Source organism: Schistocerca cancellata, chromosome 3 (assembly GCF_023864275.1).
Source record: "Schistocerca cancellata isolate TAMUIC-IGC-003103 chromosome 3, iqSchCanc2.1, whole genome shotgun sequence".
In the NCBI taxonomy this organism is placed as follows: domain Eukaryota; kingdom Metazoa; phylum Arthropoda; class Insecta; order Orthoptera; family Acrididae; genus Schistocerca; species Schistocerca cancellata.
Window position 1 is genome coordinate 810,352,486 of NC_064628.1, and position 16,547 is coordinate 810,369,032.

General features: G+C 43.8%; 1 protein-coding gene across 1 annotated transcript in view; it reads right to left on the reverse strand.

Annotated features, from left to right (window-relative positions):
• Positions 1–16,547, reverse strand: part of LOC126176587 (uncharacterized) — a 541,845-nt gene that overhangs the window by 76,847 nt on the left and 448,451 nt on the right. Inside the window, exons 25-26 of the mRNA XM_049923748.1 lie at positions 14,866–15,072; positions 2,391–2,636 (exon numbers count right to left, since the gene is read on the reverse strand). Of these exons, the coding sequence (XP_049779705.1) occupies positions 2,391–2,636; positions 14,866–15,072 (453 nt within the window). The remainder of the gene's footprint in view (positions 1–2,390; positions 2,637–14,865; positions 15,073–16,547) is intronic.

Sequence of the window (16,547 nt, forward strand, 5' to 3'; positions counted from 1 at the left end):
AAATAGAAGCGTTTAAGAGATAATGCTGCTGAAAATGCTGAAAATTAGATGAGTAGATTGGATAACTAATGAAGAGGCCCTCAGTGGCACTGGAAAGAAATTTATGGCACAACTTGATAAAAAGAAGGGATCGGTTGATAGGATACGTTCTGAGGCATCAAAGAATCGTCAAGTTTGGTAATGGAGAAAAGTGTGCTTGTATGTGTGTGTGTGTGAGAGGGGGGGGGGTGTTAATTTGAACAGGGAGATCGAGATTCGACTACAACAGGCACATACAAGTGGATGTAGGTAGTGAACCGGATCATCTTCATCTTTGCCTAGGTGTGGTGTGTCGTCTTCCGGAGCCTTGGCTTTCCTCTGCCACGATTGGTCCGTTTGCTTTTAAATTTCGGAGGGCGCTGCTTTCTGGTGCGAGACCTGCTGACGACGAGAGTATCGAGTACTGCTGCCGGAGTGAGACGGGGAGTTTAGTTTCCGGTTGTGTGGCAGCGCAATGTTGCGGGAAAGGCGGTATAACTTCCTGTGAACGCACGTGATTGCTACGAGCGTGTGTACTCGGGACGGCGGCAGTCGTTCTGGACGGGCTGTGTGATAAGGAAGCTCGGTGTGGCAACTGTTGACGCGGCGTGTCCGCGTTGCTATGGCGGAACTGGGGCGATTGACATAACTCGAGTTGGTGCTGGTTGCAACCTGTCACCGAATGCTTGTCTGCCTTCTGGACTAACGGTGAGAATTTCTTGACTTGATGTGTCTCACTCAATTTCTGCCCGTGGCGTCGGGTGTGTTTTGCTCATGGTATTTCGCAATTTTAGTAGGCTCAGGCGTGCCCGAAATCCCGATTCTGTCAAGAGTAACTATCACTAGAAAAGAGTGTTAACTCTCTGTGCCTTAATAACTGAACGTAAAATATTATGTGTGGTTGAAATTTTATTCTGACCCAATTGCAATAACGATCTTGTATTTTACAATTTGTTGAGTAGTAGGGCCTATTATTATTATTATTATTATTATTATTATTATTATTATTTAGTACTGGCCGTCACAGTTACTAAGTGGAAGATTTACGAAGGCCAGTGGGCGTCATTAAAGGTTCCTGCTTAGATAGGCATGTTGAACCATGTGTTTCAATGTTTAGTAATTTTTATTTTTTGTGTTGTAGAGAGTTGCTGTTATGATCTATGTGGACGATACGCCACGTTGGTGAAGTTTCTAGTTGTTCTGCTGGTCTGTGCCATATTGCTAAAGCAGGCAGTCCTAGCACAGCTGACTGTAAATTTTTCCTAGTGGTGAGGAGCATGGGCTGGTTTAAGTGCTAACCACTAGCTTGAACCAGTTTCAAATATTTATTACTACTGATATTCAGGCCCTTCAGGCTGAGTGGCGACGTCACTACCCCTAATTGGTTTTTAATTTTATCTTGTTAGCTTGCCCCATTTTTTAAAAAAAACCTGTGGTATATGAATTTGTCCTTTGGTCTTTACTGCTCCTTTGGACGAAGTAAATTAACTGTTGGTTTTGCATTCTTGTAGCATTATCAAAACAGCATTTGTGGTTATATTTGATTGGCCCTTCTTGCCGAATGATTCAAGTCATTCCTTTCAGTAACTTATTGTATTGGTCAATAATTAATCAAAAGCGTTGGGTCCCTCAGATCGTGATTATCTCTTATGTTGAATCTTAACATTCTGACATTACAGTTGCGAATGTTCAGCGGCCCTTCAGGCCTGGAGTTTAAAATTTTTTATTGTGATATATATATGAACAAGTGTTTTTTTAATGTTTAATAAAATTAAATTGTGTTTGAAACTGTAATCTCATTTGGGTCTACGCTTTCACTCCCTGCAGCCTTTGAGCTCTGCTTACCTTACGTTTTGGTTAAGTTTTCTCATACCACGACGTATCAGGTAGTAGTAGTTATACAAAAACGAAGAGGCTTGTACAGGATAGCTGCATCAAAGCAGCCTTCTGACTGGAGACCACAACAACAACAACAACAACAACAACAACAACGACGACGACGACGACGACGACGACGACTCTATGTACCCTCTGTCACACTTTATTTAGTGGCTTGCGCTGTAGATATGTAAATGTAGACACGTGTGTGTCGTCGTCAGGGCGAGAGGGTGCGTAGATTGAAGGGTAGTAGAGATGGTGAAGGAAGATCCCCGACAGCTGTCAGCGTTGTTGCCAGTTTTCAACTGTGTTTCGCAAAGCATTGCAGGCGAGACATTAGTGTTTTATAGAGCGACAACAACAGTAAGACGTTGCCAAAGAGACATATAGAAAATCGCGTAACGTGATTGGTTGAGATAGGCGCACAAACACAGTACAGCTGTCAGGGACCTTCTGTCGCCGAGTGTGCAGCAGGCAGCTGGCTGCGGGCTCACCTCTGCGTCGTCGTGCTCGTTGGGGGTGAGGGTGATGGCGGGCAGCGCGGCGCAGGAGCCGTGGCGAGACATGATGGGCGTGGGCACGGGCGTCGGCATCTCCGTGATGGGCGACAGGCACTTGGCGGGCAGCTCCAGCAGGATGCTGGGCGGGTGCAGCAGGTTGGAGGAGCCGCGGTGCGGCGACAGCGCGTCCAGCACCGGCACCTCGATCGTGTTGCGCATCGACGGCGGCGGCGACTCCACCTGCCCACCGACAGTTGCACACTCACTAACAACCGAAGTTCAGCATCTGGCAGTAGTAGTCCGATGGAGGCGCACGTTCGCATATGGATACGTGGGTTTTTAGAGTTGCATTGGTTCCTGATCTAGAGATGGGGGGTTGGGTTGTTTAGGGAAGGAGACCAGACAGCGAGGTCATCGGTCTCATTGGATTAGGGAAGGACTGGGAAGGAAATCGGCCGTGCCCTTTCAAAGAAACCATCCTGGCATTTGCCTGGAGCGATTTAGGGAAATCGCGGAAAACCTAAATCAGGATGGCCGGACGCGGGATTGAACCGTCGTCCTCCCGAATGCGAGTTCAGTGTCTAACCACTGCGCCACCTCGCTCGGTGATCTAGAGATGGTATAAGCCGTCTGTGGCATTAATTGTTTGCAATGCTGTTGCTGTATTGTGTTAAAGGGGGTAGGACGTCAAACGGGCCGACCTGGAGCAGGAGAGGCACCACAGGACATTTTAATTTCCACTGTCTATACTTTTACAAATAAATTCATAAAACTTTGTCAGCATGACCAGGAAGGATTCAGGATTCACACTCATTGCAGTGGAAGTTCGAAAACATAACGAAGCAATTTTTTTTACGTGTGAAATTTCATCATTTTTTCACTTACTAATGGCTGCATTTGTTGCTATAGGTACACTTTTCTTCACAAGTTAGAGAGATTCTTCGATGAATTTTGCACAGCGTACATACCATACTTACAGGTGTATGAAACTCTAGAATTTATTTAATTTATGAAAAAACGAATGATCTTTTGTATTTTAAACTTCATGTTTAGAAAAAACACAAATTTTGTAGTTAATTACAACAATTTTTACCACAGTTTTCATACACCTTTAAGTACGGTTTGTATGCTGTGCAAAATTCATCGAACTATCTCTGTTACTTATGAAGAAAAGTGTACCTATAGCAACAAATGCTGCCATTAGTAAGTGAAAAAAATGATGAAATTTCATATGTAAAAAAATTACTTCGCTATGTTTTCGAACTTCCGCAGCTATGAGTGTGAATTCTGAATCCTTCCTGGTCATGGAGACAAAGTTTTATAATTTATTTGTAAAAGTATAGACAGTGGAAATTAAAATGTCCTGTGGTGCCTATTTTGCTCCAAGTCGGCCCGTTTGACGTCCTACCTCCTTAATGCGTCTGGATTCCGTAACGTGCGGAATCCATCGTCTCTATATCTGCGTTGCAGTGCCCAGCACAACTCTCACACAATGAATACACACAATATTGTGTACACAGCATGTGCATTAGCTTTAATGGGAACTGATAACAACGGCACGGTAGCCTCCGGTTCCCAACCCCAAATACAGGAAACTGTCAGGATAAAACTGTTTTCTACAATGGTCACGCTCCAACCACAACACATTTTTTATTTGCTTTTACCAAGCAAGTGTTAAATCTTACACTACATATTTACACTAAAATGGCTACACTACAAATCGTCCCCAGGTAGGGAAAACCAACGCTAATGGAACGAAGTGAATGACATATACAGGGTGGTGCACGAAATGTGTTACCATTTTGTTTTTGAATATAAACTTTATTGTCAATACAATCTGAAAGGAACATATACTACAATGAAGAGCCGTCCATGGAGATTTGTTCTATCTCAGCACATGCTCAATATGTCCACCATTTCGTTTCCTAACTTCCTTCAAACGAACACTGAAGTTAGTGATTGCCCTACGGTACATGTCTTCCGTGATTTCGCTGCAAGCTTGAAGAATAAGTCTTCTGAGCTCCATTAAATCACGTGGATGTTTCGGAAAATTTTTTCCTTTAGGTACCCCCAAAGAAAAAACTCACATGGATTGAGATCTGGACTATTGGGGGGCCAATTTTGTCCGTCATTGAAGCGACCTGGAAACCTGAGTGAAATGATCCGGATGTCGAAATGTTTGTGTAAAAACTCCAACACAGTGTTTGCAGTATGTGGCCTTGCTCCGTCTTGCATGAACCACTGCGTGTTGAAGGGCAAGGCAGTAGCAAGAAGCTGTGGAACTTAATGGAGCTCAGAAGACTTATTCTTCAAGCTTGCAGTGAAATTACGGAAGATATGTGCCGTAGGGTAATCACTAAATTCAGTGTTCGCTTTAAGGAAGTTAGGAAACGAAATGGTGGACATACTGAGCATGTGCTGAGTTAGAATAAATCTCCATGGACGGTGCTTCATTGTAGTATACGTTCCTTTCAGATTGTATTGACAGTAAAGGTTATATTCAAAAACTAAATGGTAACACATTTCGTGTGCCACCCTGTATTTCACCAATGTTGTGCACCAATGTACTCAAACCTGTCTGCAAGCTTACAAATGTTGATGAAGACGTCTTGTATGTCCGCTGCTCACTAGGGAACAGGAAGAGCGATGTTATCTCCAGAGTGGCTCGAACGACGATTATTTGTTCCAGGTAATCGAGAGCGGAACCTTCCTCTACGCTATCTTAGTTTTTAACATAATTTTATAGTAATTAATATTCCCAGATGATTTGGTCTGGAACAAGCCCTCCTTTATGTCTTCAATATATGAATTAGTTTTTATAAGAAATAGTACGTACACCTTCCCCCCCCCCCCCCCCCCCCAATGAACCATGCACCTTGCCGTTCGTGGGGAGGCTTGCGTGCCTCAGCGATACAGATGGCCGTACCGTAGGTGCAACCACAACGGAGGGGTATCTGTTGAGAGGCCAGACAAACGTGTGGTTCCTCAAGAGGGGCAGCAGCCTTTTCAGTAGTTGCAGGGACAACAGCCTGGATGATTGACTGATCTGGCATTGTAACAGTAACCAAAACGGCCTTGCTGTGCTGGTACTGCGAACGGCTGAAAGCAAGGGGAAACTACAGCCGTAATTTTTCCCGAGGGCATGCAGCTTTACTGTATGGTTAAATGACGATGGCGTCTTCTTGGGTAAAATATTCCGGAGGTAAAATACTGTAGTCCCCCATTCGGATCTCTGGGCGGGAACTACTCAAGAGGACGTCGTTATCAGGAAAAAGCTTTTGACAATGTTGACTGGAATACTCTCTTTCAAATTCTAAAGGTGGCAGGGGTGAAGTACAGGGAGCGAAAGGCTATTTACAATTTGTACAGAAACCAGATGGCAGTTATAAGAGTCGAGGGGCATGAAAGGGAAGCAGTGGTTGGGAAGGGAGTGAGACAGGGTTGTAGCCTCTCCCCGATGTTATTCAATCTGTATATTGAGCAAGCAGTAAAGGAAACAAAAGAAAAATTCGGAGTAGGTATTAAAATCCATGGAGAAGAAATAAAAACTTTGAGGTTCGCCGATGACATTGTAATTGTGTCAGAGACACAGCAAAGGACTTGGAAGAGTAGTTGAAAGGAATGGACAGCGTCTTGAAAGGAGGATATAAGATGAACATCAACAAAAGCAAAACGAGGATAATGGAATGTAGTCGAATTAAATCGGGTGATGCTGAGGGAATTAGATTAGCAAATGAGACACTTAAAGTAGTAAAGGAGTTTCACTATTTGGGGAGCAAAATAACTGATGATGGTCGATGTAGAGAGGATATAAAACGTAGAATGGCAATGGCAAGGAAAGCGTTTCTGAAGAAGAGAAATTTGTTAACTTCGAGTATAGATTTAAGTGTCAGGAAGCCGTTTCTGAAAGTTGTATGGAGTGTAGCCATGTATGGAAGTGAAACATGGACGATAAATAGTTTGGAGAAGAAGAGAATTGAAGCTTTAGAAATGTGGTGCTACAGAAGAATGCTGAAGATTAGATGGGTAGATCATATAACTAATGAGGAGGTATTGAATAGAATTGGGGAGAAGAGGAGTTTGTGGCACAACTTGACAAGAAGAAGGGACCGGTTGGTAGGACATGTTCTGAGGCATCAAGGGATCACAAATTTAGCATGGGGGCAGCGTGGAGGGTAACAATCGTAGAGGGAGACCAAGAGATAAATACACTAAGCAGATTCAGAAGGATGTAGGTTGCAGTAAGTACTGGGAAATGAAAAAGCTTGCACAGAATAGAGTAGCATGGAGAGCTGCATCAAACCAGTCTTAGGACTGAAGACCACAACAACAAGAACAACAACAACATGTCAGGATAAAACTGTTTTTTACAATAATCACGCTCCAACCATAACGAATTTTTTATTTGCTTTTACCAAGAAAGAGTTAAATCTTACACTATTTATTTATACTAAAATGGCTACGCCACGAATCGTCCCGAGGTAGGGAAAACCAACGCTAATGGAAGGATGTGAATGACATGTATTTCACCAATGTTGTGCACCAATGTAATCAAACCAGTCTGCAAGCTTACAAATGTTGAAGAAGACGTCTTGTATATCCGCTGCTCACTAGGGGACAGGAAGAGCGATGTTATCTCCAGAGTGGCGCGAACGACGATTGTTTGTTCCAGGTAATCGGGAGCGGAACCTTCCTCTACGCAATCTTAGTTTTTAATATCATTTTATAGTAATTAATCTTCCTAGATGATTTGGTTGGGAACAAGCCCTCCTTTATGTCTTCAATATATGAATTACTTTTTATAAGAAATAGTACGTACACAATTTAAACGCGGTTCTGTGAGTCGTTAGTCCATTTTTAGGCACGCAGGACTGAATGGACCATTCTGTGGTGCACGCTGGTAAACGGTTTTTTAGCCTGGTGACTTGAAATTCGACTTGCCGCATTCCAACACATACTTTCACAAAGCGCTATCGTCTCTCTCTAAACAGTTGCCAAGCCTGGATGGCCCCTTTCCACTCCGGCATCCAACTCTCGTCAATTATTACCACAACCACAGCACCTGACGCTAAACTGGCTGTCTCCTTACTTATTTGTTCTGTTCTATTACAATTGTTAAAACAGGCACAAGTGTGCATTAATGTTGTGGGCACCTAAGCCTGTATCAGATCTGACAGTATATGCAGGGTCTTTCAGACGTAGTGTAGATCCACTTGTTCCACGAAATGATTTGTCTGTTTTTTTTTTTTTTTTTTTTTTGATAAAATGTGTTTTAGGTAAGCTAATTAGAGCGAATAAATGACGAACTTTTCATTGTCTCAAATCGGACGAATATTTTTGAAATACCCGATATTTTAATAGCGACAGAGGCACTGTGTCCACGAATTGTTCCACTGCTCCTGTCAGCGTCCCTTTTTCAAACCATTGTAATGCGCCTCATTGAAGATTTACTAGTCGATTTGATTTGCAGACGCAGCTGATAATGATTATAAAAGTGTTGCATTTCCTTTTTCTTCGAATGAACCGCGGAATGTACCAGACACGGCGCAGCTATTAGGACAGCGAACCAAACGCGATACATTCGGGAGGAGACATTAGCTCTCATCTCACTGAAGGACTGAACAACAGAGGGAGATACCTTTGGTGCTCTTGGAGTAGTTATGGAGAAGCTTTTTCTGCCTTGGGAAATAACAGCTTTCATGGTGACAATCAGGGCTTCAGTTATGACGTAAAATCACTGTGTCAGTGGGACATGTCAAAAGCAAAATGCAGAATTCTGACCCACTTCTCAATCCTAGCATCATTTACCAGCAAGAATTATGTTCAAAAAATATGAAACTAAATAATGAAATGAACTGAAATATTGACCAGGAGATCGAATGTAACGATGTCGCGTTTCAGACGTTTAACTGTGATGTTGTTTCAATGGTTTACAAGCCTCCAGAGACTAGATGCGTTGTACTATATTCTTACTGAAAAATTGGATTTTCTGTACAAAACTTAACTTCTATATAAAGTTCTAGTATCCAGTTAGTGTTTATGAGGCAATGCAAAGAGGGTTGAAACATCTTGTACGTGTCAGCACAGATACTATAATTGAAAACTTTGCATGCCTCTTGGTAGTAACAATCGAAACTTGCAGCAATACTAACCGGTATAATAGAAGATGACGCTGGTTCAACATGATTCACCATAAACACCGGGTGCAGCTACTCACGGAGTCCATTGTGGGCTGTACTTATTATATGGCAGCGTAACTAGGTAGATATGATGTGCTAATGCGGAACCGATCAACACTGGAAAAAATGAGCTCGAATTTTGGCCACCAGGTGCATACCTGGCGCTCTACAGCATCTGGTTGCCATCTCCGGTACTCACACTGAACAAATTGTGTATGTGACGGTTAACAATCAAATCAACATTATGCCTTTCTCAGTTGTTTGACCTACCTTTTCTGCTGTAGTCCAGTCCCTAATCCATTATATATGGAAATGGAAACATTCCTATACGTCTTTGTTGCATTGGGATTAATTTTTTTCCAGCGTAGATCGGTTCCGCATTGATGCGGTGGAATATCTTCCAACGTTGGACCTATGTGAGCAGCTGCTATTTAATTATGATCACCCGATATCTGCAAGCTCTAGGAAACCAACTACGGAAAAATTGCGTGTTTTTGTTTTTCTAGTACGTTCCAGATCCTCGAGGATCTTCTCTTTGTAAAGTCGACATCACATGGCTCGTGTATTGGATTGTTAAAGTGTTGTATAACAAGCTTCTGACGTCAGAGCTTGGAAAACTATCGTCGCCGAGTCTTTTCGAAAGTACAGAACAATATTAATCGGGTCAGATATTCTGAACGCGCATTCGAAGATGAACCAACGAACGACCGAAGTGGTGCAGTGGTTAGCACACTGGACTCACATTTGGGAGGACGACGGTTCAAACCCGCGTTTGGCCATCGACATTTAGGTTTCCCATGCTGTCCATAAATCGCTCTAGGCAAATGCCGGATGGTTCCTTTGAAAGTGAACGGCTGATTTCCGTACTCATTCTTGACACAATCCGAGCTTTTTGGCCTTGATGTTTACGGGATGTTAAAACCAATATTCCTTCCTTCCGTTTCTTCTGTGAACCAATGAAAACGACGGCACGCATCCCCTTCCTGCTCAGGGCACACCTTTGAACTATTAGGGGGAGGTGACGACGTATACTTCCATTGCCTAGACGTCTCACTACGTTATTCCAAGCCGGGATATACAAATTTCAACCAGTTTGGTTGTAACGATGATTCGCACATTGTCATTTGAATACCCCTTACACAATAGCGAACAGGATTAATACACATGGGCGGTCAGGAAAATATATGGTGTCCACATGAAACCTCCTCCACTTCCAAATGCAATAAAAAAGGGTATGACACAAAGATACTTGCTGTTGTGGCATCACGTAAAGCAACTCAAAAAGTTTTGTATAGATTTTTATTAAACGACTCCTTCCGTTTTGTTTCCGGTAATAAATAACTACCGGAAATGGCCACACCTTAAGTGGGAGCCCAATGCGTAGTGTGGTACGCGGAAACGAAATCACCCATTGCTGTCCAAAGAAATTTTCGCCAGGGATTTCAAAGGAAGCCACCAGACGTTAAGTTCCTAGCCACTGGGAGTGTAAACAGACAATGAGGTTCTGGCAGAAAACGCACATCTAATCAAATTGTAGAGGAGATCAGAGACCTCCCACAGAAGCCCATCAACGTCAGTTCGCGAACCGAGACCTTAAGATCCTTCGCTCAACAGATCACGAAGTGCTGCATCAACCGCTTCGCTGGAAACTTTACAAAGTCCAAGCAGTGCAAGTATTAAAGAGAAATGATTCCTAGTTTCGCCACGAATTTACTGTTGAGATGTTTGGCCGGATAGAGCGAAACCCCAACTACTTAGGTAACGTCGTTTTCTTTGATGAAGCAATCTTCCACACATGCAGGAAGATTACCTGGGACAATAACTGCGTCTAGAGTTCTGAAAACCCCACCGTTCCCAGGAATATGTCAAAGACAGGGAATAGGTGAACGTGGGTATGTGCTGTTGAAAAACAGCGTAGGTGGATCACTTTTCTTCACCGAGTAAACAGTAACAGGAAAAATTTATCGGTACGAATGTGACGTCATGCGCTACCTAATGTGTTCCAAAACGATGCGCACAAAACCTTGATTCTTCCGGGTCCATACCTCTGTTTCTGTTGGTGATGGGAAGGTAGGGTCAACTTTTTTGGATAGCCGTTGGGCTAGGGACCATTTGTATACCCAACAGGAGGATCGCCTTGGTATCACTATGCTACATTACAGGGTGCAAGTACGAATACTACACATTTTCTCTTGGTTAGGTAAGTGGAGAAACTCGGTTGGTTCTTTTTGCATCGCCGCTTCTTTAGAGATCCCCCAAAAATGCGTTTTTTACCGTTCTTTCGTACCAAAAGGGAGTTGGGATTCCATGACGGCTATGCACAGTAAATGGCTGAAATGTTTGTGCAGTATTCCTAAAATCCTGATACCGAACATCAGTGAAAATTTTCTTTGTATCTTTGTTCGTTTTCGAGATACAGAGGTTCAAATTTATCCTTCTTATACACGCATGTACAATCCAGTGTGAGGCGAAAACGTAGTGGCTTATCACAGAGTGATACGCTGTAAAGTGTTTCCGTTACTATGAGAAGGGTTCTGGGATTCCATGTTGTAATACTGAAACACATTCAGATTTTTGTGCACGTAAATTACCGGTCTGACGTGTAAAATTAGTCTTACATTATTTCAGTTTCACATAAGCAAACTATCAAAATTTTACTGATCCATAAATCTCTTTTCATATGACATGCTCTGCTGTGGCAAGGAAAAGAAGGAAATAAACGGAAAAGTGATCCTATCGCTGAAAAGGCTCTGACTGAAAATTGGGGTACTTCCTGCGTCATTCCTCAGCATCTTTAAAAATTTTCTCAAAAATTTTGGCATGCGAACATATTCGAGCTTTTTTGTGCAGAAAGAGGAGGAGATAGTGGCATCAGAAAAGAGATGGAAAAGTAATAAACACTCGAAGATAGTAGACAGTGGTTGTCGCGTAGAAAGAGGAAGGAGACAATGGCAGTGTGAGAGAAAGAGGGACACGCAGTGGCAGAGGAACAGAGTTGACAGTGACAGAAACGTGCTGGGAAAAGAGTGAAGGAGACAGTGAAAGTGGGAAAGAAATAAAGAGAAGGAGAAAGTGGAAGTGGGCGACAGTGTGACAATGAAAACGAGGAAGAGAGAGATAGTGACAGTGAGCAGAGGCAGTGGCAGTGGAAGGAATGAATGAGATATTAGCAGTAAGAATTACCTCGAAGGAACGGTCTATTGACACAAACATGGGTTTAGAAAACATTGCTCCTGTGAAACACAACTGGCCCTTTATTCACATGAAGTGCTGACAAGGGAACATCCCCATCGCACCCCCCTCAGATTTAGTTATAAGTTGGCACAGTGGATAGCCTTGAAAAACTGAACACAGATCGATCGAGAAAACAGGAAGAAGTTGTGTGGAACTATGAAAAAATAAGCAAAATATACAAACTGGGTCGTCCATGCATAAGATAGGCAATATTAAGGGCAATGTGAGGGGAGGAGCTCCGTGGTCCCGTGGTTAGCGTGAACAGCTGCGGAACGAGAGGTCCTTGGTTCAGATCTTCCCTCGACCGAAAATTTTAACTTTTTATTTTCAGTTTATGTGAAAAACTCTTATGTTTACATCACTTTTTTTGGAGTGATTATTACATCCACAAGAAAACCTAAATCGGGCAAGGTAGAAGAAACTTTTCACCCATTCGCCAAGTGTACTAGTTAGGTGGGTCGACAACATATTCCTGTCATGTGACGCACATGCTGTCACCAGTGTCGTATACAAAATATCAGACGTGTTTTCCTGTGGAGGAATCGGTTGACCTATGACCTTGCGATCAAATGTTTTCGGTTCCCATTGGAGAGGCACGTCCTTTCGTCAACTAATCACACGGTTTTGCGGTGCGGTCGCAAAACACAGACATTAAACTTATTACAGTGAACAGAGACGTCAATGAACGAACGGACAGATCATAACTTTGCGAAAATAAAGAAAGCAAAATTTTCAGTGGAGGGCAGATTTGAACCAAGGACCTCTCGTTCCGCAGCTGTTCACGCTAACCACGGGAACACGGCGCTCCTCGCCTCACATACCCCTTAATATTGCCTATCTTACGCATGGACGACCCAGTTTGTATATTTTGCTTATTTTTTCATAGTTCCACACAACTTCTTCCTGTTTTCTCGATTGATCTGTGTTCAGTTTTTCAAGGCCTATCCATTGTGCCAACTTATAACTAAATCTGACGGGGGTGCGATGGGGATGTTCCCTTGTGAGTGCTATTGACAAGGGCTTTCAGATCGATTCCGTATTCTTGGATTTACGGAAGGCTTTTGACACTGTACCACACAAGCGGCTCGTAGTGAAATTGTGTGCTTATGGAATATCGTCTCAGTTATGTGACTGGATTTGCGATTTCCTGTCAGAGGTCATATAGTTCGTAGTAATTGACAGAAAGTCATCGAGTAAGACAGAAGTGATTTCTGGCATTCCCCAAGGTAGTGTTATAGGCCCTTTTCTGTTTCTTATGTATATAAACGATTTCGGAGACAATCTGAGCAGCCGTCTTCGGTTATTTGAGATGACGCTGTCGTTTGTCGACTAATAAAGTCATCAGAAGATCAAAACAAACTGCAAAACGATTTAGAAAAAATATTTGAATGGTGCGAAAAGTGGCAATTGACCCTAAATAACGAAAAGTGTGAGGTCATCCACATGAGTGCTATAAGGAACTCATTACACTTCGGTTACATGATAAATCAGTCTAATCTAAAAGCCGTAAATTCAACTAAATACCTAGGTATTAGAATTACGAACAACTTAAATTGAAATAACACATAGAAAATGTTGTGGGGAAGGCTAACCAAAGACTGCGTTTTATTTGCAGGACACTAGAAAATGTAACAGACCTACTCAGGAGACTGCCTACACTACTTTCGTCCGTCCTCTTTTAGAATACTGTTGCTCGGTGTGGGATCCTTACTGAGTACATCGAAAAAGTTCAGAGAAGGGCAGCACGATTTGTATTATAGCGAAATATGGGACAGTGTGTCACAGAAATGATACAGGATTTGGGCTGGAAATCATCAAAAGAAAGGCGTTTTTCGTTGCGACGAAATCTTCTCACGAAATTCCAATCATCAACTTTCTCCTCCGAATGCGAAAATATTTTTTTGATACTGACGTACATAGGACGGAACGATCACGACGATAAAATAAGGGAAATTAGAGCTCGTACGGAAAGATATAGGTGTTCACTCCTTCCGTGCGCTATGCGAGATTGGAATAATACAGAATTGTGAAGGTGGTTCGCTGAACCCTCTGCCAGGCACTTAAATGTGATTTGCAGAGTAGAAGATGTAGAGGTAGAGAGAGCGAGAGGGAGACAATGACAGTGAGGGGAGACAGCAGTAGTAGGCCAGAACGAAGGAGGCTGTAGCTGTCAGATAGGAGATGGTGAAAATTTGAGAGACACTAATAATGATAGTGAGTTGGGCTGAAGGAGTGAGTGAGAATGGGCAAGAGGATGTGTGTGAGCTACTTGCAGCGGTGGACTATTGGGTATGAGCGAGCTACAGTTAGAGAAACTTGTTGGAGTGAGAGATGAACTGCATGTTAAAAAGAACGCAGAAGTGTTCGCATGCCAAAATGTTTTGAAGGTGCAGAGGAAAGCAGAATGAGACAGTTGATACCGCACTTTCCACTCAGAGCATTTTTAAACAGGAGCATATTCGCCTATAGCTCCCGATAGGAGCATTTTTCCGGTGGTCTGGACACGATCGTGCAATTTCCTATCCCTCAGCTTCTCCCTCTTCAGCCAACTGTGATCTTCCAAGATAATCGTATACCAGCGCACTGGAGTCTACTTGTTGGTGTCTTCCTAGACCGAACATTTCCACAGCGACGGATAGGATGTGATGGACCAACCAAGTTGTCACCTCACCTTTGCCTCTGCACTTACCACTCTGCAAATTTTAATGTGGGGTTATGTGAAAGGTATTGTATGTGCCTCGCCTTCGCGATCTCTGAAATTGTGTATGCAATGGCCTACATCATCCCAGCCATGCTTCAGCGCACATGGGTAGAGGCAGCGTATCGTCTAGACGTTTTACATGTTACGAAAGGAGCCCATACCGACCTGTAGTACCTTCCGCTCAATGTTTTTGAGGTACTTCGTATGATGCCGCAAAGAGTAATTTGCTATTGCAGTATTTTTTTAAAATTGCATTTGACGGTCGGTGAGGTTTCATGTGGACACATCATACGTGTTACAATCTAAGCTAAGCTTAAACAGAAGCACCGTGCCACTTGGTTGCGTGCGCGCTTACCGTGAGGCTGGAGGAGGGCACGGACGAGGTGGTGGAGGAGGCGTCGTCGTCGTCGTCCTGCGGGCTGGAGGCCGTGGAGGGCGTGGGCGCGCGCGCGAACGTGCGGAACATGGCCAGGATGGCGTCGGCCGACGGCGGCGCTCCCGTGGCCGCTGGGCCCGACGCCCGCCGGCGAGACACCTCCGCGCTCGACACGGAGTCGCTGCCCTGCACACCGCAAACAGCACAGTAAGCAGGGCGAACACCGCATATTTCTACATCTGTCCAAGGCGTTTGACACTGTAGGCGATAAATGTCTACTGGAGAAACTAAAAGAAACATTAAATGTAGCTTCAATCACCGTTCACAATGCAGAAGCACTAAAACTGTCGCGTTTCGAAGGGGCAAGCCATCGTCATCATCAGAACTATTCTACAAGAATCTTATAAAAGCGATAAAGATAAAAATACACTGGTGTTCAAAATTAAAGCAACAAACGGAAATTTTGCAAGGTTGCGCTTATTTTGTCACAAAACAGGGGATGGCAAAGTAAACAACGTAAAGAATACAGAACGTAAGCAACTGCAACATACATAGCAGTAGAGGAAAATGTTCTTCGTTTTTTCCAACTTAACAGATTTACCAGAATGAGATTTTCACTCTGCAGCGGAGTGTGCGCTGATATGAAACTTCCTGGCAGATTAAAACTGTGTGCCCGACCGAGACTCGAACTCGGGACCTTTGCCTTTCGCGGGCAAGTGCTCTACCATCTGAGCTACCGAAGCACGACTCACGCCCGGTCCTCACAGCTTTACTTCTGCCAGTATCTCGTCTCCTACCTTCCAAACTTTACAGAAGCTCTCCTGCGAACCTTGCAGAACTAGGACTCCTGAAAGAAAGGATACTGCGGAGACATGGCTTAGCCACAGCCTGGGGGATGTTTCCAGAATGAGTGCTAGTTCTGCAAGGTTCGCAGGAGAGCTTCTGTAAAGTTTGGAAGGTAGGAGATGAGATACTGGCAGAAGTGGAGCTGTGAGGACCGGGCGTGAGTCGTGCTTCGGTAGCTCAGATGGTAGAGCACTTGCCCGCGAAAGGCAAAGGTCCCGAGTTCGAGTCTCGGTCGGGTACACAGTTTTAATCTGCCAGGAAGTTTCATATCAGCGCACACTCCGTTGCAGAGTGAAAATCTCATTCTGGAAACATCCCCCAGGCTGTGGCTAAGCCATGTCTCCGCAGTATCCTTTCTTTCAGGAGTGCTAGTTCTGCAAGGTTCGCAGGAGAGCTTCTGTAAAGTTTGAAAGGTAGGAGACGAGATACTGGCAGAAGTAAAGCTGTGAGGACCGGGCGTGAGTCGTGCTTCGGTAGCTCAGATGGTAGAGCACTTGCCCGCGAAAGGGCAAAGGTCCCGTGTTCGAGTCTCGGTCGGGCACACAGTTTTAATCTGCCAGGAAGTTTCTTAACAGATTTACACACACATTGCGACAACTGGTTAATGTGTTCACTATGGGGTGTGACCACCTCCATCTACGTGATTACCCTGCTATTCACAATAAAGTGCCTGCCAGAAGGTTCTGGCAGCAATACAGGCCTGACAACGACGGAGCATGCTGTGAATGACGTCATTAATGTCATGTTGAGGCAATAGCGCCCATTCTTGCTGCGGAGCTTCTCGCAAATCTTGGAGAGTGGTTGGTGGATGCTGA